This window comes from Falco cherrug, chromosome 11, assembly GCF_023634085.1.
Source record: "Falco cherrug isolate bFalChe1 chromosome 11, bFalChe1.pri, whole genome shotgun sequence".
NCBI classification, from domain to species: domain Eukaryota; kingdom Metazoa; phylum Chordata; class Aves; order Falconiformes; family Falconidae; genus Falco; species Falco cherrug.
The window spans coordinates 6,970,624-6,995,417 of NC_073707.1; the positions used below are offsets into that span (position 1 = coordinate 6,970,624).

Here is a 24,794-nt window from a genome sequence, read left to right on the forward strand (position 1 = left end):
AAGATCAATGGATCAAACCAAGGTAATCTGAAGTGCGCCACAGGAGCCCACATATACGACCTTGCAAATGTTTTCTGTAATTAAGAAATATTTAAGACTTGGGGAATTTTCCATTGCTATGAAGTGCTGTTATGTATGTATGATCTGTATGAAATACAGACATTGCAGAAATCAAGAACAGATATCCTGTATCGTTCATTCAAGAACAATAAAAACCACAACTCTGCCATGCCACCATTTTTCAAGATTACAGCAGTAAGTCTCTAAGACAATGGATCATATTTCCAATTATCAGTTTGTTTTCTTCTTCCATATCAATTTTTAGGTAAGTATTCCACAAATAAAAAACCTCCAAAATTTTGCATCTGATTCTTTTCTTTAGAGACTACATTTAACCGTTCAACCATATTTAACTGTAACAGCACTGTAAACAGATGATTTGAGGTTTTTCTATTCACAAACTATTAGTGATACAGCCTGCCTAACACTGCAGCTCTAGAACACTTCACAAATAGTGGCTACCAATTAAGACACCTTTATGCTTACTTATCCATTGTATAATGTAACTTTTGTCTATTAACTCTTTTTCATTTCTGGATAAATACTGACCTCCTTGCTTGGAGAGAATTCCAGAAGAAGATTGCATAGCGTGGAAGATGCTACAACGAGAATTTCATTTGGAGCATTCTGTAAAACCTGCAGTCACAAAGGGGAGAGTGAGGAATCTCTGTTTACTAGTAGGATAAGGGATCAGTTTGAAATGGAAGACCTGTAATTATGCTGTACATCAATATTCCATACTTTAGGAGATGCTTTGATGCTAGCAGTGCATACCCAGACAGTGCTGATTCAAGTTGCTGTGATGATACACATACATGACAAGCTGGAGCAACACAAAGTTCCTTCACAGAAGCTACATTTAAGAGCTTTCAGGCCCAATTTAGAAGAAATCAGTGGGAACAGATCCCTGCAATGCAAAGCACACGTGTGCTGGCAGTTGTAATTTGGCTCTGCAGCCATTCTCTCAACAGAGAGCAGGCTGTGTCCTGCAGCGCACTTCTGTATCACAGCTTACAGAAAAGCGGAGGAAGCTCCAGGAGGAGCCTCCTCAACATTTCTGTACCTTGTGCAAAGCACAACACGTCAAATATCCCCATGACAATCCTTTGTGAAAAGCAAGTAGCCTGGAACAAGTTACACTCTTATCTGTGCCTCGATCTCCAGCAGAACCAACATACGCCATTGTCAAACAGAGCATCCCCCTGCATGTCCTGAGAAAACTCAGTGAGGAAACAGGCATGGAGGATACAACTGCTCCTCCAGCAAAGAAAGGGGGAACGGAGGGACCATTCTGTACCACCTTTTGTTTCAGAGCAGTGAGCAAACCGCAAACATTAACAACTACTGCATTTACAGCAGCTTGCATTAAAATACATATACATAAGTCCTATAGTTTTAAACACTGTTCTTCCATGGCTCACACAGCTATACATGCTAGGGAAGAGAGAATGGACTTGCGTAGTTGTTATTAATCTAGACTGAAAATTATTTTAACATTACTTTTATTTTTCTATTAAGAATAATTCTTCACATTTTGGAATGAACAGACAAGTTTCTGACTTCAGCTTATTTAACACAAATCAAAATTAACAACTGCCAGCAGCTGCATTCACATAGAAGTCTGACATCTACATTCGGTTTTTTCACATGGCTCTCCTTTTATGCTAATTGTGCTTCTTCAATCAGTCCTGTTGGGTTTGTTTTACATTTACAAAGGTTTGATGTTTTCATACTTGGCCTTTCGCAAACTCTTAAAGTATTCAAACCATTCCCTCCAAGCCCCTTCAGGTGATGATCATGAGTCCTGAATCACGGGATTATTACGCAGTAGCAATTGCACAAAACTTGCACGATCAAATCTCCCTTGAACTCCCAATAAGACTAATGAATTAGACATCCATGGATTAGTATCACAACTCACACACCCCATCTAAGGATGAATGCTTAACTTGTAGTAAGTGTATTCTGTATACTGTCAGAAAATAATTTCCCCATCATTTCTATCATGAAACTGTAGAAAAAAGTAGACCCATACTTTAGGGCTTCTAATTCATGCAAGCAACATAAAAGGCTGAGAAAGTTTCTTGGCCTGTGGCCAAGAAGATGGCCAGAGAGCATAGTATAACCAGTGAGTAAAATTTTCTTAAGTCTGCAACTTTGAGAATTAGAACATAAGCAGAACAAAGAAAGTCAGGCCTGAATAAAACGTCACTGAGTAGTACGCCCAACAGGCATCTTTCCTGTATTGAAATGTGGCTATGTCTCGAGCTAGCTCGGCGCTGTCAGTGAGCGAAAACCGACCTTGGGAGAGAGGCACAGTTATGCTTGTTGGAAGGAAGCCATGGGAGCAAGAAGAGAAACTTTAAGATACGGAGTAGTCTGCAGTGCTTGTGGCCTTGTAGATAAAGGGAGTTGCTAAGCTGCTGTGTCTGCAATAGAAAAAAGCGCTAAGAGTGGAAAATTACTGAGCATTGTTACAGACTGACATGTCAGCCTCCTGCAAAGGTATAAAAGGCTTGTTTGATTTTAATAAACTGTCTTTGTGCCTTCGATCCAGTCCCAGAGTCTGTGCATCATACGCCACATTGACATACCACTAGAAATAACTGAAGGATCCTCTCCTTCCTTCCAGGCTCTTGAGCGAAGCTTTGTACCGTCAGCTTATAACTGCCTCGTTATCAGGCTCATCAGTTCACGACTTGCAACACCACTTTCTCTGGTCTGGCCATTTTACTTCTGAACAAGTCAAGCTCACTTCAGGTGATTCTCATGGGTGTCAATACAGCCCAAGCTTTCCGGCTTCTTGCTAGCAGACTTTGTCTGTTCCCCATTTTCAAGGTCTAAAAGATGTTGAAACTAAGAAACTGGTTTACCTGCACTCTGTGACAGTCACATTACAGAATGAGAGATGATATATACCTTACACACTTTGATCTCATTTAATCTTGCAGGTAATTGCATTATATTAAAATATATCTTTTTATAGGTCTTGCTGAGCGCTTTGGCTTCAATTTTAGAATCTGCAATGAGATCTAGAGGGTACAGAATTACAGGAGAAAACGCAGATCTAAATTCTCACGCAGGGGTACAGATGAAGTCTGAACTGTGCCATCTAGTCTGAGCCTGGAATGAAAGGAGATAGAGCCCACCTAGTGCCCTACATAAACATCAGGGATAACTGAGCCTCACTCACTGATCACAACAAAGAACAAGGAATCAGAAACCAACAACAACAACAAAAAAAATCAATCATGGATCACAGTCCTCTTTGCTTTTGTTGATTTACAACTCCCTTAAGAGAAGGTAATGGAGTTTTGATTTCTAGGTGTAGGTCTGCAGGCAAGTTAAATGACTTTAAAGACTTAGTCGTGTACCTTTAAGACAGCCACAAACATGTCAGGTATGTAAACAGGATGTGAAAAAAATGGAACTTAGAATCGCAGCATACGGGCACCTACAGCAACAGCAAATAGCAAGCAAGAAGACGATGACAGGAAGCCTATCAGGGTCTGACACATGTACTATCTAAGATATATAAGCAATACGTAAAAATCATAAACGCCATTTTGGCCATTTTGTCTGAATCCAGCCACGTAGATATAGTGGTTTTGAGTCAGTCTCAACTTGCATCAGGGCAGATCCTGAGACTGTGACCAGTGGGTTACTGGGGAGACAGAGCCTGGTGAAGAGGAGTAGCACAGCGGGCAGCTGCTAGATGCCGGGAGAACGTGACACCAGTAAGGTGAGCCACCAGGGACAACATGGGGTCTAATTTATCTAAGGAAGATACCATGGTGCTGTCAATTTGCAAGTTAGTGTTACAGAAGCGTGGAACTACTTTACATGGGCTGCAGTTAAGACCTATGTTATTGTGGGCCAAGAGACACAGAGTAGAAGCGTCCACTGTGACTGCTCCTAGTGTGTCGACCTGGAGAAATTAGGATCAACACTGTGGCGAAAGGGGACAAGGAGGTGTTGGGGCTTTTGTCTACATGGGGACTGCTTAGAGATGCTGTGGAAGGCTTGAAAAGTCGGCAAGACACGAGCCGGGGCTTGAAAAGTCGGCAAGACGTGAGCAGGGGCGTATCACCCAAACCTCCCCTGGATCCCCCTTCAAACAACAGACAAGAGGGTGAGGTGGGGGGGGGGGGAGGGGGAGAGTCCATGCCCCTTACCAGGCACCACTCCTTAATGTCCTGAAGCCCCTAAATCTGTTCAACAGCATCAACCTAAGTTTGGTAGCAGTTCTGAGGACAAGGACAACAAGCAGAAACCTTGGCGGACCGATCCCAGCCCCCCTGAGTTCCGCTGACATTTGTGCCGGCCAACATTTCCTCCTCCCCCTGCTTCTTCTCCCCTCCTGCCTGCCCCCTCTGTTCCTCCCCTGCCCCCGCACGATGGAAATGCCAAAAATCCGGAATCGTGTCCAGCTACGACAAGGTTATCAGTCAGAGGCAGTGAGGAATGTGGAGGTGGTATAAATCCAGTATCCAGCATTACGGTAATGACACACGACCCTCGGCAATTTTGGCAGGCTGTAAAAGATGAGGCACTAAAAGAGGGAAACTGAGATTTAGTAGAACAGATAGGCAGACCACTCCTTGATGTTCCTACTCCTTCCACCACTGCGCTGCATCCCGTACCCTGTTATAACAGGAGATATGGCTGCTGGTAACCTTAACGTTCATGTACCGTTTGCTTCGAAAATAGTGCAGGACTTGCATAAAACTGTTTCTCAGCACGGGGTGAATTCGCCGGCTCCAATGCAATTGTTGCGCTTGCTCACCACGCACACTTTGTCCCCTTTCGGTATTTCCCAGCTGGCGCGGATCATGCGCCACCCTGCGCAACCGGCGGTCTTCCACGCCACCTGGCGGGCAGCCGCGGAACAGCAGGCGCTGCACAACAGAAACCTTCCGCGAGCCGATGCCCGGGCTGGCCCAGGGCCTGACGCGCCGACGGGCACCGGGCAGTACTGCCAACCCTCGGCAGCGGGCTCGGTGGCCCACCCCAGTATTAGATCAAATGAAAAATATAGGCATGCACGCAATAACGAAAACCGCGCAACTAGCGGAGCCAAAAAAAGAGTTATACAACAATTAAGCAAGGCCCCAAAGAACCATTTTTGCCGCTTGTGGAAAAGTTGCAACATGCTGTTGCCTCTCAAGTGTTTGACCCTCACTGGCGTGCCATGCTAGTAAGGCAATTAGCCAAAGATAATGCCAATGCTGATTGTCAAAAAGTAATAGAAGGATTGCCAGGAGAACCCAGTTTAGAAACTATGCGATCAGCCCGTGCCAAGGTAGGTACCTCGGAACACAAGCTAGCAGTAATGGCTGCTGCGGAAATGCAACGTTACTCTTGCGGTAAGTCAGGACACTGTAAACGGGACTGCCCCTCCAAAAAACAATGCGTGGCACAACCCAGACTGTCCCCGGCAGAAATTACTTGTTTCCGCTGTAGAAAGGTCATTTTGCAAAGCAATGTCATTCTGATTTCGATAAAGAAGGATTCCGCCTAGCAGGCCAGGGAAAAGCTCACAAGAGCGCGAGGAGGCGCACGCCGCCACACCAACCGGCCACAAAACATCCAAGTCCACATTGATGTTACTGATGTAGAATCTACAGGTGAAGTATGTGCCTTGGTTTCTACACCTGTGCCTCCTGCTACAATCCCAAAAAATAGACACCTTGCTCAACTTGTGCCTTTTGTGAGTTGTTCCCTGAACAGAGCCCGCATGGCGGGGTGATGAAGGATTCGGCTCCACAGGAATACCTCCAGTGTGTTGGACACAAGGACTATCTCCACAAGGACTCAACCTGACCTGCACTCCGGCATTATCGGGAGGCACTCCTGCACAAGGGAAGTTGAGTGGCCTTCTGGATACCGGAGCAGACACAACTGTTGTATCAAGCAAGGACCGGCCACCTCCATGGCCCCTGGCAAATAACGCAGCGGGAGGCGTAGGTCTGGGGGGCATGACTACTAGCTGCTTGTCTGTGAAACCTGCACAGATCAAAACACAAGAAGGACAGACTGCCAACGTCCACCGCGCCACTGGCTTTGTGGGGCTGAGATTGTTTAGGACAATGGGGAGTTGGGTTTTAACCACCGATTTTTAACTGGGGCCACTGTACTGCAGCAGTGAAGCCCCCTACCCTTGGGGTCTGCTTGGTTAACTGACACACCGGTATGGGTAGGTCAGTGGCCCCTGCCCCAGGAAAGGCTGTGTGCCCTGCATGAATTACTTAAGGAACAATTAGACACAGGCCACATCGAAGAATCACATAGCCCATGGAACACCCGTGTATATTTGTGATAAAAAAGAAGTAAAGGGCGATTGTTGCATGACCTGTGTAAAGCCAATGCAGTGATGGCCCCTACGGGGGCCTTGCAGCCGGGATTTCCATCTGCCACCATGATACCAATGGAGTGGGACATTTTATTGATCTGGAAGATTGGGTTTTTACCTTTTCCTTTACAGTACCAACTAGAAATAACTCTGAGCCCACAAAAAGGTACCACGGGACTGCAGTGCCTCAAGGCGTGAGAAACTCGCCAACCATTTCTCAGTGGTTTGTAGCCCAAGCCCTGAGCTCAGCCAGAGACAAATACAGAGATGTTTACTGTTATCATGACATGGATGACACTTTGCTAGCAGCACCATCCAAAAGAGCTGCTGGAGACAGGTGAGAAGGATGCCAGACATAGTTTAGCAGAATTTGGATTGATTGTAGCTCCTGAAAAATTTCAGAGACAAGAGCCCTGGAAATATCTGGGCATGAATGTGCTGAAGAGAACTGTCTCTCCACAACCTATCCAATTGAAACTGGATGTAAAGACCTTGAATGATGTCCAAAAGCTTGCACGAATGCTGAATTAGCTATGGCCTTTTTTAGGCCTTACTATGAACAAATGCAACTACCTTTGCAACTTTAAAAAGGAGACACAGATCTTTTAGGCCCAAGGCATTTAACGGCTGCAGCCTTGGCACTTGTGAAAGAAGTTGAACAGTTGAACTCTGCACGACATGTGTGGCGTGTAGATATCACACTTCCTTTAAGTGGTTTTATTTTAATGGAATGATCCTCTCCTTATACTACGTTGGTCCAGTGGAACCAAGCTGGGGAAGATCCACTGCATGTGCCTGAACGGTTGGTTTTGCCTTTGCAGTCTAAGAAAACTGTTGTTGGATGGTACGAATGTGTTGCCAATTTGATCATAAAAATCCAAAAATGATGTTCAGAGTTGACTAGAGTTGATCCATCAGCTGTGATTATCCCTGTACAACAATTCTATTTTGAATAGGCTCTGTCAAACTCTACTGCCCTTCAAGTGGCTCTTGCCAATTTTCAAGGGCAAGTTCAGTACCATCATCCACTTTTGAAAATGACTGTAGATCTCACTTTGCAGCCACGGCAACTAAGTCAGAGACGACCAGTCAAAGGTGACACAGTGTTTACAGACGGGTCTGGAAAAACTGGAAAAGCTGCAGTCACTTGGAAACAGAATGGGCAATGGCATTCCCAAATTGCGTATCAGGAAGGATCCCCGCAAGTCGTAGGGGATCCAAGGGCTGTGGCCTTGGCATTTCATTACTTCCCAGGCCCTCTTAATCTTGTTACTGATTCAGCCTGTGTGGCAGCCCTCCTTCCCAAGTTAGAGATGGCTGTCCTTGGCCATGTCAACAATCCCAAGCTTTTTACAGTTTTGACTTTAGTTTGGGAAGAAATTCAGAAATGCCATTCTCCATTTTATGTTATGCATGTTAACAGCCATACTTCCCTACCCGGTTTTGGAATTGAAGGCAGTGCTAGAGTTGATGCTCTAGTTTCTGTGGCTCTGTCAGTACCCGTTCCTGATGCCCACCAGCAGGCTGTGTTAGCCCACCAATTCTATCATCAGAACTGGCGATCCTTGTATATCAATTTGGTCAAAAGGGTCCCTCTCAGGCTGCTGCACGCAGTATTGTTGCAGCCTATCCAGACTGTCAAAACGTTACTTCTGTGACAAATTATGGAGTTAATCCTAGAGGCCTTCAAGCTTTACAACTTTGCCAAACAGTTGTAACTCATTACAACAAGTTTGGCAGACAAAAATATGTCCATGTTACAATAAAAATTCTGCTGCAATGATTGCTACTGCCCACACAGGTGAGACCAGTCGTGACATCATTCGGCACCGGCAACGTGCTTTGTCTGTGCTTGGCATCCCCCCTGCAATCAAAACAGACAATGGACCTGCCTATAGCTCCAAGTCTGTCAGGCAGTTCCTTTCCCTGTGGGGGATCTCCCACAAATTTGGTATTCCCCATTCCCCCTTGAACACAGGAACGGTACTCTTAAACACCTACTTGAAAAACGAAAAGGGGGAATGAAGGGAATGACCCCAGAGGCATGTTCAGAGAAAGCATGCTATGTTTTGAACTTATTGAAAATCTCAGTCGACCATGTGGTGCCTCCCATTTTGCAGCACTTTGTGCCAAATGGTGACAAGCAGCCAAAGCACAAAGGCGTCTTGGTGCGCATGAAAGACCCTTGTACCGGGCATTGGTCAGGACCGATGAATTGTTAACTTGGGGGGAGAGGTTATGCTTGTGTCTCTACAGATGAAGGCCCGCGATGGATACCTGCTTGCTGTGTGCAGCCTGAGCTTAGTGTGCCGGATCATGGGAGCACCGCTGCCGCCAGTCAACCCAACAACTGATGTGTGGTCTCCTTAACACAGCAACTGAACCCATCCTGGTTTGGTGTGTCTGTGGTGCAAGGCAGTCAACCGTTCCACACACGTCTGGTTGGCGTGCCCTTCCTCGAAATGTGTGTTAACAGACATTATTGCGCAAAAGCTGAACGTACGATTTCAGTAAAGGCTCTGGGGAATGAAGGATCTTACTGAAAGCCTTGATATTTGTGATAATCTGTTACCTCTGTATAATGTTAACCACAAGAAATTGATATTGTTGGCACTTTGAATGTCGATAGTTGTTTTTATGTAGATGCTAACGTAACAGGAGGCCATGATGGGACCATGGCATCCGCATAAATCAACATGTGAACATGTTGATAAGCATAATGTGCTTAAACATAATATAGCTTTAAGATGAAGCATGTAATGATGTAGTTGATTTATGCAACAGATGGGAACGTATTGCAGCAGCTCTTCTCTTAGCCGGAGCAGCAGCAGGGAAAGCATTAGAAGAGTTAAATCACCTTGTTTGTTAGGTAGTTTAGAATGAGAGTCAAACCTCTAGCCTTTTGGGATTGTTAGCGGATGATTTGCCACGAGTACATCATGCGGTTTTACAAAACAGAGCAACTACTGACTTTTTGTTGTTGACTCAGGGACATGGCTGTGAGGATTTTGATGGCATGCGCTGCATGGATTTAGGTGCCCCATTGCAGCAACACGTTATCAAAATCCGAGAAAATGTTGGGGGTTTTGGCATCAATTCACTCAATTGGCAGGATTGTTTGTTTGTTATTGCCTTGTTTGCTGTCGTGTTTGCAAAGGGCCCTGCAGCGCACAGCAAACCTGGTACTAGTTGTTCAAAAACAAACAGGGGGAATTGTAAGGGTCTGCAGACAAGTTAGTTGACTTTAAAGACTTAGTCATGTACCTTTAAGACAGCCACAAAAATGTCAAATGTAAACAGGATGTGAAAAAACGGAACTTAGAATCGCAGCATACGGGCACCTACAGCAACAGCAAATAGCAAGCAAGGAGACGACGACAGAAAGCCTATCAGGGTCTGACACAAGTACTATCTAAGATATATAGAGCAATATGTAAAAATAATAAACGCCATTTTGGCCATTTTGTCTGAATCCAGCCACGTAGATATAGTGGTTTTGAGCCCATCTCGACTTGCGTCGCCACATCTAGGTAATTTCTATTGTGATTCTACAGAAAGACATGCAAATTGAACAGACACCACATCCTGTTAATGGCACAGAACACTTCAGTAGCTGAGACTTGACTCTTCTTTACTTACCTTCATTAAAGGTTTCCATACAGCATGATCCTGAAAACTCGTCCTGAGCTGCTGTACAGAACGGGACAAACTGTGCAAACATCTGTAATGGAAAAGAAAGCTTCATTGTGAAACATACCATACACTAATGTAATATATACATTGCTTCTACACAAAGATTCAGCTTCGATTTTGGTATTAGACTGTAAATTGCAAAATGAAAATATTGTACTAGTCCAGGATAAATCTCCCCCAATAAATTTTCCAACAGTAGAAATTACTTCAGATTAGCTTTTGAAAAATGAGCAGAAATTCTAGTAAGTGCAGCATCAGACTTTGACAAGACAAAAGTATTTGTATGAATCAGAAAAGCTTCCTACCTGACTGCAGCTAATCGCACCTTGATACCAGATTCAGACAAGCCATTAACAATACGGTCCATCATATTTTCCGTCTCAATGATCTGGAGCAAAGAAGAATTAATGTTATATGAATAATAGGAGCATTTATGAGTTTGGTTTTGTCTGCAAGATTTTAAATATTGCATGTAAGAACTAGCTAAAAACAGCAAGACACATTCTCTTCCCAGATGAAGTGGGAAGTAGTGTGTACCTGCAATACCGTTTAGGAAAAAAATAATCTATATTCTATGCTCCACTACTGCTTTCAAAATTATTTTATTAATCATCAAGGAAGAAGAGGTTGTTTTGGATTTTATATATATAATATGAATTACCCTTGATGTCATATTAAAACAAAAGAGAACATGTGTGAGTGCACACAATATATATAAACTACAGATTAGAGACATGTTGAAGTGCTATCTGCCATATTTAGACGTGGCCAGCACAAGCACTTAAGACTAGGATAAAAAGGAGTTAATACCAAGATGAAAGATGGCACTTGTATATTAAATCAACTTTGACAAGTACACACCCACCACTTATTAAAAACAATGCTTGGATATGAAAAATAAGGATCCTTACTAGTAACTAAGTTCATCTTTGCAACAAAAGAGAAGTTGATAGGTTTGACTTCTGGAGATCCTGATTGGTTCCCCGCTGATAAATCTTCCTGCTAGTTATGTTTTCAACATTTTTCCTGCCTCCTTCCTGTCCATATCTTTCTTCCTTCTGTTTTCCCCCCTTTAACCAGCAAATAAACCGAGAAAATTCTCCTGCTTCCTGTACTTGCCATGTTTCATGTAGTAACTCCATGATTAATTTTAAAAAAATGCTGCTTTTAATCATTCATTGTTTAATTTCCCTCGACTTCCCACACATTAATTTTTAACTATACCAGCGCTCCAATTATCCAGTCTCTTTCCTGTGATGTTCGGAAAGAGTTTGTTCTCCTTCACGCCCACTGCTCTGTTATGATAGTGCAAGCCCCCTTGGTCACTTCAGAATCGTGGAACAAATTTTGACTTTTGTTTCCCAATGTGATTAGACTTTCCAGTTTTATTTTTAAAAACAAACAAACATTTGTTTTATAATAGGATACCTGACAACAGAGGTTTATTCTGTCCCTCAGAACACAAGTTTCATAAATTACTTGTATGCCACGATATTCCTTATGAGTAGCAAGGACTGCATGATGTTGAAAGACAATTTATTGTGAGAAGGTAGTTCATCACTCTGAAGATGTTTACATAAATAAACATTACTCTTATATCTTGTTATGGCAAGACATTATTTTTTGTTAAAATCCCATGCAAAGAAAGTGCAATCCAAAAGTTTATATTAATGTAACAGAAATACAGCCTTCTCATTTCAACCTATTTACACCACAATGAAAAACTTTCAGCTATGCCTTTGCCGGATCACTAGCGTTTTTCACTGGCTCACCTTTTTTCGGATATCTTCATCATTTGCTCCCAGGGAAGCATAGAGCTTGAAAGCAGCCTGGCGCAGTTCATGGGCATGCTTCAGATCATGGTCAAGCTATTTAAATAAAGCACAGATACCAAATTTTGACACTAAAAAATTACAGGTGTGATATTCTTATTTGTTGCAAACTAGTGCTTATCTACTGGGGTTTTGCCTACCACACCAAGGGCAGCCAGAAACTCAAATGAACTGCTGTTCTATTAGCTCACGTCCACATTTACCAACTGAACACAATTGAACTTAAGAATATGGTTAATCTCCCTGCTAAGTTACAGACAAGGCAACTTAAACAATCTGAGGCCAAACCACTTGTATTAAGTTACAACTCCATCCAGATCATATTCAGGCAAAAACTATTCCTATTTACCCAACAGAATACAGGAACAAGCCAGCAGAAGTAAAAGAATTGGGAGAGCATCAAAGGAAGTTTTATCAAGAGCATGGAAGCAAAAGCAGGAACCAAAGCCAGTCTCCTAAATCACAGGACCTCTATCTTAAAGTGGATGTTCGCTTCCAACTTCTGCTGTGAAGGTAACACAGGAGGGTGCAAGCTGTCTAGGAGGTTCCTGGAAGGTAACTTCTTAACACCAGTGCTAGAGGGGTGAATTAGGGTGGTGCACTACTGGATAGGCTGCTCACAAATCAGGAAAAACTGCCTGGGGTTATGGTAATTAATGGGAGCACCAGCTATAGGGATCATAAAATCGTGGTGTTCAAGTTCCTGAGAAGGGTGAGAAAGGGAAGAAGCAGAGTACAGAGCCTCGACTTCAGGAGAGCAGACCTGGAGGAGCAGATGGGGTGCACCCTGGCTTGTTCAGCCAAGAGAAGAGAAGAGAAGGCTGAGCAGAGACCTAAGAGCAGCCCTTCAACACCTGCAAGGAGAACATGGAACCAGACTCTTTATGGAGGTGCACAGCAAGAGAAGGAAAAACAATAGTCAAATTGAAACAGGAGAGGTTCTTACTGGATATAAGAAAGATAAAAATTCACTACTAGAGCAGTCAAACTTCAGAAGAGGTTGCTCAGAGAGGTTGTTTAATCTCCATTCTTAGCAGGTTTTCAAGAGTCAACTGGACAAAGCCTTGCACAACAAAGCTCAGCATTGACCCTGCTTTGAACAGAAAATTAAGACTTTCGGACCTCGTCACATTTGGTCCAGTGAGAATAATTCTATGATTCTGTACCAAAGGGTTCCACAAAAATATGCAATATTTAAATTCTAGACAAAATGACAGAAAAATGCTAGTATTAGACAGCAAAGCACTGAAATAAAAGAACTGTCAAAAATTAAGCTGTACCAGTAATTCTCTCTGGTGCCTCTATATCAGAGCAGAATGTACTATATTATTGTTAAAAATATTTAAAACAGACAAGTACTCTGACAGAATCCTCATGTAGCTTTTACCTTACAGGGTGTAATTCAAATCATTCTTTACAAAGTAAGCACCCTGGTTTCCCAGCTGACTGTTTTTACAGACTTTCTGAACACTCACAGCAATGTCATAATATTTATAATTGCCCCACTCACATTTGGAACCTAATCATATTCCTGATGCTACAGCCAAATTCCATTACTCCCCAACTGGCTGCTAAACTTCCTTCTGCTTATTTAATTCTATACTGCAACTAATATTTTTTTGTATATAATTTGTATATTTACATAGAATTCAAGGCAACTCTATATGCGGAATCAATCCCATTCTTTAAAAGTAAGAAGAGAAATGAGTCTACTTCTTGGGCTAGTTTCAGAGAAAAACCAAGGCTCCGTAATCCATTTTTCAGGGGTACTTTCTAGAAATCAGACTCAGTAATGAGGGGGTGGGAATAGGCAATGGGTATTTCCCTGTGCAGAATATCAAAAACAATCTGGCTTCTGAAGTTGATTTATCCACTAGTGCTTTGGAAAGTGTATGCAAATCTGTAAAAAAAGTTCACATATGAGAACTCCTAGTACAACACCTATGAAACTAAGTCTCCAAGGTATATCTGGTCTATCTGGTCTCTGTCTATTAAACCATTTGCAAGTGCAGATAACTCATATTATGCAATGCTACAGGACATCCACATATTTTTCTGCTTTAACAGAACAGACCGTCTCTGAACTTAACATTTTTCACAAGCCTGACGCAAGAATTTAAGCTGATCTCTCATCACATAGACTGTTATTCTTTTATGAAGCTGAAATGTACTGGTTCCTGCAGGTAAGCCTTTTAAACTCTGCAAAGGAGAAACGTGACAGATGTTTCAGCCTGATACTTGATTGCTTTCGCTGTAAAATGTAATGAAACCCGTATGGTTAAGCTATAATAAACTACCCATAACCCATCTCTCTGACTTAGAAGAATGGCAGCATCCTTCCTACAGGCTGGGGAGTCCAGATAACCACAACAATTTCAGTTTGAATAATAAAGACTCCAGAAAAAGCAGTGAGCAAGCAAAGATTTGGGGACTACATGCAGCAAAAATCAAGTCCTATTGGACCTCTGTGGTCACCTTTCTATTGAAGAACCCAAACAGAAACTTTAAATAGAATAAAAAAATATCCTGAGCCCATTCTTTTTGCACATTTTTCAAAGCTTCAGAACTGGGTAAGGAAACGTACCCTCTTGATATCAGTGATTGCACTCACTGAGCTGGGATACTTGAAGTAGTCAGCAAGCATGACAATGAGGTGGTCGGTAATGCTGGCAATTCTCTGGAGCTCCACATCTGTTTCAATCAAATAGGCCAGTGTTTCTGCTCCTTCTACTCGCTCCTCCAGCAGTCTTTCCTTACTACACATTCGAACCAAACATGGCAGAGTCTGAAAAGTTAAAAAAAAACAACAAAAAAAACCAACAACCACCATGGTTTAGTGCACCTATGTTCATAAGGAAGCTCACAAAAAAAAAAAAAAAAAAAGAAAGAAAAAAAACCCAGCTATCCTAGAGCAAACTTTAATAATGTTCTTTAGTGCCATACCTTCAGAAAAAAAAAGGGTTTTTAGTGGTTTTAAGGACTACACACAGAAAAATTGTTCAGGCATTACTAAGTATACAGTAGGCTAATTTCAACCAACTTCTCATGCAGTCAAAATTATGCAACGTTTAGAAGTAACTGTGATCAAAGCTTCACAGAAGCTAAAAAAACCCAACCCCAAATCCCCAGGTTTATTCTTACTACACAAGAACCTGAAGTACCCAATTCCATCACGAAGTACTTGACCTCTCCTGCCCTTCTGCAATCTAGGATTGACTACAGACAATGCAGTCAAAAATATTCTCAGGGCTTCCTTGACCCATGCTGCTCCTAGGAGTAGCAGGGAAGGAAGAATTACTCCTAAGTAGTACATTTGATCAACTAGAGATTAAGTCCACTTGGAATCCAGGTCCATCCTGCCTTACCCTGACATACTCTCTAACTTGGTTCCACTCACAGGGCAACATTTTTGTCATACCTTCTCTACTTTAAATATAAAAAACAATCAAATCTTTCTTTACCTGAAGCTCAGTGAAAAGCACTTAACTCTGGAAAGACCAGTTCTCCAGTGGTTGGGACTCTGTTCACTCAAGCCTCACCAAACAGAAATATGAAAATGGATGGGGAAGAACATCAAGGGTTTCGCTTGTGTAACTGCAGCAACTTCAGCAGAATTACACTAGTAGAAAATGTTTCTCAGAGTTATGTTTTTGGGGACCTGCAATAACATTTATCCATTGACTGTTCAAATTATTAAATAGATAATAACTTATCTCCATTCTACAGGTAAGGAAGCAGAGTTACAGGACTTGCCCACATTTATTAAAAAAACAGATGCTACCACAACGATTACCACTTGGGTTGTGAATCTTGCACCTAATCCAGTGAGCCAAAGCACCTCCTCTCTGTGATCTGTCACTTAAGACATCAGGTAAGACCTTCAGCCTTAACAGATGAAAACTGGTTCTAATAGCACAGACACACCCAAGAACCTTCTGCTTCCTTAGGAAGTTCGCCAGAACTCTTTAAAAGAGAAGACAGTTGCTCAGGGTTGGTGAAATTAAGCAGCCCTCAAACTACCTCGTTCCAAAAGTGAGATTTCTAGGATATCTTGAAGTTTGTTCAAAGTTTGCTTTAAAAGCCTTCAGGTGTTTAATTATTACTATACTTTTTCATCTGCAGAATTTAGAACTGCACCATGATGATTAAACATCATCAGTTTCAATTACCAAGCTGGCATAAGGTATATTAAAAACTGAAGGTAGCATAAATAAAATCATGAAAGCTGAACATAAACTCTCAAAAAATTAACATTCAGGTTGAGTAAGAAGGAAGTAGAATTCCATGTCTAAGTCACAAACATACTGTACTTCCCAATTCTTTCCAAGGTCAAATATCCTGAAATTAGCTATTTCTTGGCATCCAAGGGCTAGACATTGTTAAATCACTGGCTGCAAGCACCCAAGAAACAGAAATCTCACACTTCTCAACTTTTAGCAATCCCACCTGTTTAAAATTAAACAAAATCAAGAATTCCACAGGACACATTTTAACTGTTTCATCACACCTACAAGTCAGTACAAGGTAATTAATGCAGAGGAGTAGGGGACTGTACTAGAGGTGTAAGACGAAGAGCCACAAAGCACACCTGATCTTTTCTGGCCAGCAGATAAAAGTCTGAAAATGGACAATAAAGGTTGAATACTTAATTCACATGGTATTTCTGGGATATCAGGGCTACACAGACAAACAGTCACTTTGGTTATTAGGATTCCAAAAAAATAATTTCCCTTCCAATCAAATCCATTATTTATCAGCCTCCCCTGCCTTCTCCCCACCCTAACTCATTTTATTTTTTCACACGTTACAGGCCAACCCACAACTCTAACTGGACAATGAAAATAAATCAAAACCATTTTGAAAAACATATCCCTGACAGTCCTCTAAATAAAGGAAGTTTGATAGCAAAGGGTCAAAGCTCTCTTCAATAATTTCTGAAAACTAAAGGGGGCATCGCTTTGTTTTAGTTCACCAGAGGTCAAACAACTTGTGACTGGATCTACCACAGACTGAGACAGTGTGTTATCTTGAAACTGTGGGCTCCTGGAGTGACCCCAGAAGAAAAGAAATTACCCTGCACTGTTTGAACAAGAAGGCAAGGTTCTGTGCCTTCCTTCTCTCCTCACTCTTTAATCTGCTCTCAAGCATTACAACAAATCTTAGTCCACAACTTAAAAAGTTTACTTGTGTTGAGAAGCAGCTCCCAAGAAAAAGAAAGTGCTCCTGTCGCTGTGGACTGGCAAGCAAATCAGCTCATAATAGCCTGAAAGGACGGCAGCAATCCATTCAGCCCACATGGCAGGGCAGGCGTAGCTCCACACCGGCAGTTAGCAGGCAGCTCCCAGCAATAACCCACCTCTAGCTACGGCAGCAGCCCCCTGTTTCCTCCCCCCAGAGCAGAACAGTTCCGGATCCCACATGTCCTGACCAGGACATAGCCCACGGTTAAGCAGACAGTGGAGGATTTCTCAGGGGAAGACATTTTCAAGAGAAGAATGAGGTTTGCAGGAGCAAGATAGCTTAGGAGCATCGAATTGTAGCCCTCAGTCTGCAGGTGTTGTAAGGAAAAAGAAGAGAAATCAGGCAAGTGGAGTGTTGATTTGGAAAAAAGGTAAGTAGGAGAACGAGGGAGAACACAGCTTGGCTTCCTCTGGCTGTAAGACCAGATACCTGCGCAGAACAGATGCCACTATCAACACTGGAATGAATTGCATTTTGGACTTCCTTGTGTCAAAAGACAGGAGGGATGGGCCTTTGTCTTGGCCCACATATGGATTTTTTAATCTGTCATTAACTGGAATGATGAATACCAACATCCCAGTAACAAGAGCTGTAGATACGCCAGACTCTGCTGCCATGGATATTGAAAGGAATTAATATGCTTTCTTATTGAAGTATCTTACACATAACCTACTCTTTCCCCAGCGTTACTGAAGAGCAGGACTAAGGGCCAGCTCTTGAGCCTCTGGTGATAGTTTTCTGGTTTAAAATGTAAGCTTGCAGGAGTCATCTTCGCACCAGACCACAGTCAGAAGGCACCGATCAGTAGCTTTTGATGGTGAGCACCTGCTGCTTCAAGCAGTACACTGGAGCTATCTGCAGCACAATCTATGGTCAGGCACATACGTACTAGTTGTCTGTTCACAAGAGGATCTGAATACCGTAGCGGGGCCTTCACAGCCAAAGATAACCAACTTTGTTATTAAAAAACATTACTGGGTCTGAAACCATACACCACCAAACCTTGACAATGACTGCTTTGCTGATGAGACCCTTCACTTGCTAAGACTCATTCCAAGAGCACATGTGGTCTCCTCCATCTTAGTACAGGGGCACACAGGGGGGAAAAATATTTTTTCAGGCATTTAAACTGTATTTCCTTAAGTCTGAATTATGTGTTATTCTCTGGAACAAAGGATGCTAAAAACACGCTAAAAGCTTAGGAGTCTGCCAGACTGCTACAGTAATTATCAAAGAAAATGAACATGTTTCCTTATTGCAGTACTACAGTAATACTTCAATATCTCATGGAGAAACAAGCAGTGTTAGTATTCTCTGATCTCTGGCTGATATGCTTGCTCATCAACAGCCTTTTTTTTTTCTTTTGACTGAAGTATGACTATTAAGAGATTACATTCCTATGGCATTTAATGAAATTTCCTTTACTGAATTTCCTTAATAAGTCACATGTAGTATAAAAATCAGTATTTCAACATGAGTTTTTGTTTCTTGTATATAACAAATATCCCCAGCCAAAGTATGAAGCAGACACAAAAAACCAGTGAAACCTGAGAAATCATCTGCTCATAACAGACTCCATGAATAGATGTGCAAGTATTCTGACTACAGCCTTGTCAAATAAGCTGTCAGAAGACAAACCAGTACCTTGTTCACATACAGAAACCAAGGCAGTAATATTGTTTCTGTGTTACTTACAAATGGTTACTGAAACGATTACAAACCTCAAATGGATGTGTGTCCCTTTCAGCATGACTATTTAAAACTTCTTCAAAAAGCCATGTCACCATAAATGCTTGAAGACACAAAGGGAAACTAGGGTACTATTTTTTTAAATATCAACATCAGGAGAACTCGGTGCTTTGAAATCTTCAATGTAACAGATTTTTGTGCTACTTCTTATTTATACAAGACACACAAAACCAGGATAGCCCTAGATGAGAAAAACATTGTAAACAGAAAACTGTTTAACCAGCTCACCTTAAGAACGATGCAAGAATCATCTGTTCGTATTGCTCCAGCTCTGCACATGGAAGTAAGGCTGTAACAACATAATAAAACATACATTCACCTATCACTGGGGTTTATGCACTTAAGACACTGTAAAACAACCAAATGTACTAATGAAGTGTACTGCCCTTTGTTCTACCATTGGTTCAAATACATTTGTACTTAGTGGACTTGGGCACACGAACGAACTACTACAGGCGTACTTTTAAGCACGTTTCTAGTACCAGACATCCTGCTGAAGCACTGATCAATACATACACTACACACCAGTCAAAAAAAGGTCTAATCATCAAACCCGATTGATCCACAAACCTTTTTTACCTACAAAACCCCCACAAACAAACAAATTAAGATAAAGGAGCCAATATACATAGACCTGTCCTTTGCTGCACACAGCAGGGGCAAGCACTTAAAACAGTCAGGAGAGAATTAATGCAGGGTTGGTAGTCTGACAGCTCAGTCAGAAACCATTCAAGCTTTGCATTAGCCTAGGAGATGCAGTATCATTGTGATGCTTGTCCACAGGCATACCTTAACACTCTGCTAGAATAAACGCATCCTTGCTAATGATAAAGTCAGTTAAGTGTCTGACACTGAAGCAAACCAGCATTTGTTCTTTATTAGACAACAACTTAGTGGATATGACAACTCCAAGGTCTCAAGCTACAGTGTTGACACACATCAGACAAATGCATAAGTTGCTTTGTTAATTTACCTGTACACGTGCTTCAAGCTACCAGCAATGCAAAAGTGGTTTACCTTTACACGGTTTATAGTTTTTCTCTTCTCTGCTACAGGGAAGTGGAATGAAGCTGGAGGATAACTTCTCTGCATTCAGTGCAGAAACATTCAAGTAGCTTTTGAACTAAGCCACTGTAACTGGCTGTTATCATGCCACAGCTGAGGTTAAAAAAGTAACTGAATTTCAGTGAAGGTGACTTCAAACTAACACAGTTCAACTCTCAATTGGGCAGGTTAAAAGCATATATAAGGTTAATTATAATTGCTCAGCTAAGAAGCAGTAATATGCTAACATGCTGTAACCATAGTGTGTTTTACTGTATTCCTGAGCTCTTTCCAAGTGCCTAAAGAGAGTTCTTTCACCTCTTAGAAGGCGAGATCACTGATCCTGTTCCAAACCTACCGGCGACAGACACAGCTAAAAATCCCATAATCAGAAGTCTTTCAATGTATTATTTCTCGGAAGATAAAAGATAAGACTTGACTGTTAGCATAGAGATCATTTTATAAACTTTTACTGCCCAAAAGCCTTGCAGCTGACAGCAGGAAATACTCATTTTCACACCTGAACAATCAGGAGAAAAGCACCCATCTTGCAGTTGCCATTTAGTCAAGCTAGACCCTATTTGCCAGAAAGTAGCTCTATTTCAAACGTGAAAAAAGTTAAAAGTATTTTTACTTCAGGTAAAATTGGCTTGGCTTAGCTGGAAGCAATTCTGGTAATTTTAGTAGAAAAGGTTACTGCTCCACTTGTAGCTGCAAATCACTCTCCCAAGAGGCTTACTGCTCTTCCCTCTGTGCCAACACTACTGCTCAACTGAAGGATCTTTACTCCATTTCCATCAAGAGGTATAAACATGAGCCTTCCAGGTCTATTTCAATTGTTGAAAAACAAAGGAAACTTCGTAAGATAGCTTTGTATGCCTTTAACAAAAGGCTTCACAAATGCCTAAAAACCCCCTTCTACATGTGCATTCCATGGACTCTATTAACAAATCAGAGAGGAACTGCAGATTAATTGACCAAAGCTGGAAAGGCAGGAGTGAAATGTACTTTAGAAGCAGGGAAGAAAAGGTACCTGAGAATTTCACCTACTACTCTCATTAGAAAAACAGAAAACAGAGAAAGTCTGACTTGAAAGGAATCAAGTAGGGAATGGATTTATAGAAGAAAAGCCAGTAAGTCTTTGCAAGACCCCAGGACTGTCATGAAACTGAGGCCTTGACTGTCCTACTAAGAAGGATGACTGCCCATGGACTAATTAGAAACCCAATCTTAAACTCAAGATACTGGTTTGTCTTCAATTTTCCTGCAATTTTCTCTTTCGCTTTTCACCACATCATTGTCTTCCATGCTTTCAAAGGTCCACTTGAGCCAAAGTACGGCAAAGCAACTGCAAACGATGGGATTGTCTACCCAACTCCTTCCAATTTGAAGGAGATCAGTAAAGAACACCAATAGTCCTGGGAGCATTCATCCCAAAATAAGGACACAGTCCAGAGCCAGAATAATTCTTTTTAACTCCAACCTGCCTTCGTGACTTATCATGCCTTATATCTTGAGATAATTTTTTTTTTAAAAAAATAATTAATACTTAATTCTGTAGGTATTCTCTGAATCCTCAAAAAGACATCAATCAGAACTGAGACTGCTGCATTGCAGTTAATTTAACTTGCCTTCTTCACTAAGCCACCTAATAAACCAGTAAAACCAGACTGCATAGACCAACTGTGGTTGGAAGGAAGCATAGGAGGTCCCCAGACAGACCTCCCATGTGGAGTGGGATTACTTAAAACAACCCCCACACAATAAATATCTTTATAATTGCTTTCATGAATGGGTTAAGTCATCATAACCTGGCAACATTACAAAAGAGACCATCCCACCTACCCCACTTGTTCCTCACCCAGAACCTCAAGACCTTGCACTGAGACAAGCGTCAGTGAAATTGGTGAACTGAATCAGAGAACCCACTGATCCAGGTCAAAAATAAGCCATCAAAACCTAAAAGATTAATCAAACAATACATCAGTGGCCAAGCTCTTGAGTTACATATAATTTTAGTAGTTTATAGCAACGGGTAATTTTATCTCTTTAACCCCCTGAAGTAATTTATTCTGTTCTTATCAACACAACAAAAGGAAAAGTGTCTTAAAGGGAATCAATTCCCAGCTTATGAACTAAGTATAACCCTGGTGTCGCTATTATGGAACTTGGTCACATTTTATCAAAGGGTAGAAAGACATGAACACACAGAAATGTGCCCACACCAGAAGGGAAAGTTTGATTTGAACTATAAAATTAATTACTAACAGTCATTCTGCTGTATGAGCACATGAAGCTTAAAGAATAATCTATTTTAATTAAAACAGTTGGGAAGAGGGATTAGCTCTGCTCTGTCATTTTAGCGCACACAGATCTCACCACACGCCAGTCACCTGAGTGAGCCCTCTGAACAGTGGTGCAGCAAGGACATTACCTTGTACTACACGATGATATTTCAGTATTGTACTCTGTAAGGACATACGATTGACCACAGCCCATTCAAAGTAAAACTCTTAATAAAATCCAAGCTACTTGTGAAAATCCCACTCCAGCTTACGAAAATCCGTATGTCTGAATACATATTCCTGACAAAACTGCTGCCCAGGAACGTTTTTTCCCATTTATGTACAGCAAAGAGTGAAGGTTATGCTATAAAGATTATTAGGTGAGAATCACTTTTTCAAGGATTTAGGTAATGCAAATAATATCTATAATTATTCCTAAGATTTTAGCCCACATATTACTTTGCAACAAGCAAAAAGGGAACAGTTAAAAAGTAAGTATTAAATTGCATGCTATTTCATTCTAATTCCTGACAAAAATTACCATTTGGCTGATGTGAGCTGCATTTCAATTGGCTTGTCCCTTTGTAACATCTTCACAAAAATCTGTGGTAACAATTCTCCATCGACCGACACTGCAAGCAATGAAAGAGAACTCCAAGTAATTTTAATTCAGCCAGTCAAAGAGTGTCAAATAAGCAACCACAGCACTATACTTACCATTTACAAGAGTCATTGATACCTGTGGGTTTTCAAAGGCTAGAACTGAGAAGCATTTCAATGCTTGCATTCGAACCTGTGTAAAAACATAATGTATATGAAGTACAAATGTAATACTAACTTAAAAGCAAAATTGGTCTACACTGCTGTATAGGCTTGTAGAAAAATAATTCTGTGTAATGGAAAAGAAATACAGATGATGAATAAAAGGCAGATGGAACCATCTAATTCACACCTTAACTCCTGTGATCTCCCTGTGGGAATTATCCTTTTATGTTGTAAACTATTTGTGAAAAAGACAAGCAAGGATAAAGCTTGGGTAACTAGACAATCAGAAATACTGGTCTTATTTGTGATGCCTCACAAATGTGCAAACAGCAACAAAAGAATGGAAGTATCATAACAATAGGACTTTTTCTTTCCAGCACTCCTAAGTATGTAAAAGAATGAGAAATACATGTTGAGATTTACCTTTAAAGGCTTCTGAAGTAGAAATTTAATAAAATGTTTGAAGAGTTTCATCCAGTTGAAGTGATTCTGAACTAATCTTAAGACAAATATATACCATAAGTTTTATTGCCAAGACACAGCCTCAGGTATCACCTGTACAAAAATGTTTCACAAACTTCAAGCTGGATTCTTCCTCCTCCAGTCCAAACCCATGTTTCGGTTTAATCGAACAATGTTTCATGCCTGCCCAGTCACACTAGGCTATGATGAAGTCCTTGTAACTTCTTTTTTGACACAGGGAAGACCACCCACCATCACCCTTCCAGACGGAGAATCTCAGATATTAGCCTTCACTTTCTATAGCTACATATATTTAAACTGTATCCACCTCTTTCCATGTTTCTGTTACCACATTCTTAGTGTGAAAACAAAGCTAAGTGAACAAGATTTTGACCTCAAGAATCCCATCACTGCAGAAAGCACTTACTGCAAGTTAGGTTTAGATCCATCCCACCCTCCTCAACAAAAGTCTTAGAAACACAGAAGTCTAAAGGTAAACAACAACAGCAAAGTCAGTAACACTTTTGTGCGTTAATTTTACAACATCCAATCACAGCCACGGTATGATCTCATCAACAGTAGCAAAGTCTTAGGAGGAACAGACAGGCTACCTGGCTTCAGAACAAAAGCCTTGTTTGAAAACACTTCTGTTACTTTTCAGACAATCTAATGAATACAGTGTACGCTTCAAAGCGGCAGGAAGCAGAGATTATGTATCAAAAAAGCACTGAAAAAAGTCGAACCCACAGCTCAAGAGCTGTATCCCTGCCAGAAGGAAGTCAAAGACAGGGGGCAGTAAAAGTTCTAGTGACAACAACTGAAATCTAGCTGGAGGTTAATAATTTTATATAATATTGTTCTATTAATTATGATATTAAAATTATTATGATTACTATTTTCTTTACTAGTAATGTCTACCTCAGGCAATTAGTTCAGTAGATACACAAAAAACAGGGAACACAAGCACTTGGAAAAGTATGTAAATATGGCCTTGAAACCATTATCTGCCATGCTGCTGTAAAAGCGTAGTCCCTTGGTGTTAGACATGTCGCCCACAGTGAAGACACACATTGGAATGATGTAACACATGGGAAAGATACACTTGGCTTTTCCTGTTAAGTTCTTATCCAGCTGAATATTAAGAAACCAGATAGAGAAGTACAAGAATGAGATGGCACGTATTCTACAAAAACTATCAGTTACATTATAAGTCTGAGAAGGTCTAATTACCACAGGGCACTAAGAAAGCAGCTAAGAGCACGATGAAGCTGTTAATCCCAGGAATATTAACAGAGGAAATTGTATGAAGGG

General features: G+C 41.3%; 1 protein-coding gene and 2 long non-coding RNA genes across 13 annotated transcripts in view; 2 read left to right on the plus strand and 1 right to left on the minus strand.

Moving 5' to 3' along the window:
* ARMC8 (armadillo repeat containing 8) overlaps nt 1-24,794 on the minus strand; it is an 86,815-nt gene that overhangs the window by 12,242 nt on the left and 49,779 nt on the right. For 7 of the 9 annotated variants that reach the window (XR_008734382.1, XR_008734383.1, XM_055723323.1 and 4 more), the window contains 8 exons: nt 22,974-23,049; nt 22,798-22,888; nt 19,156-19,216; nt 14,522-14,722; nt 11,878-11,973; nt 10,411-10,493; nt 10,052-10,133; nt 610-696 (listed from right to left, as the gene is read on the minus strand). Coding sequence is in view for 7 of the 9 variants with exons in the window: in XM_055723323.1 (XP_055579298.1) it covers nt 610-696; nt 10,052-10,133; nt 10,411-10,493; nt 11,878-11,973; nt 14,522-14,722; nt 19,156-19,216; nt 22,798-22,888; nt 22,974-23,049 (777 nt within the window). In the remaining 2 variants the exon portion in view is untranslated. The remainder of the gene's footprint in view (nt 1-609; nt 697-10,051; nt 10,134-10,410; nt 10,494-11,877; nt 11,974-14,521; nt 14,723-19,155; nt 19,217-22,797; nt 22,889-22,973; nt 23,050-24,794) is intronic. The other 2 variants (XM_055723325.1, XM_055723326.1) reach the window with 1 other exon arrangement.
* LOC129737035 (uncharacterized) lies at nt 703-7,988 on the plus strand. Its single transcript, XR_008734386.1, has 2 exons — nt 703-3,802; nt 4,283-7,988. It is a non-coding gene; the product is annotated as an uncharacterized LOC129737035 (long non-coding RNA).
* LOC114016504 (uncharacterized) lies at nt 10,086-19,149 on the plus strand. Of its 3 annotated transcripts, none has more exons than XR_008734385.1 (4): nt 10,086-10,225; nt 12,294-12,450; nt 14,005-14,120; nt 16,748-19,149. It is a non-coding gene; the product is annotated as an uncharacterized LOC114016504 (long non-coding RNA). The 3 variants fall into 3 exon arrangements; XR_003560972.2 differs by lacking the exon at nt 16,748-19,149 and adding an exon at nt 14,259-14,472; XR_008734384.1 differs by lacking the exon at nt 16,748-19,149 and adding an exon at nt 14,262-14,472.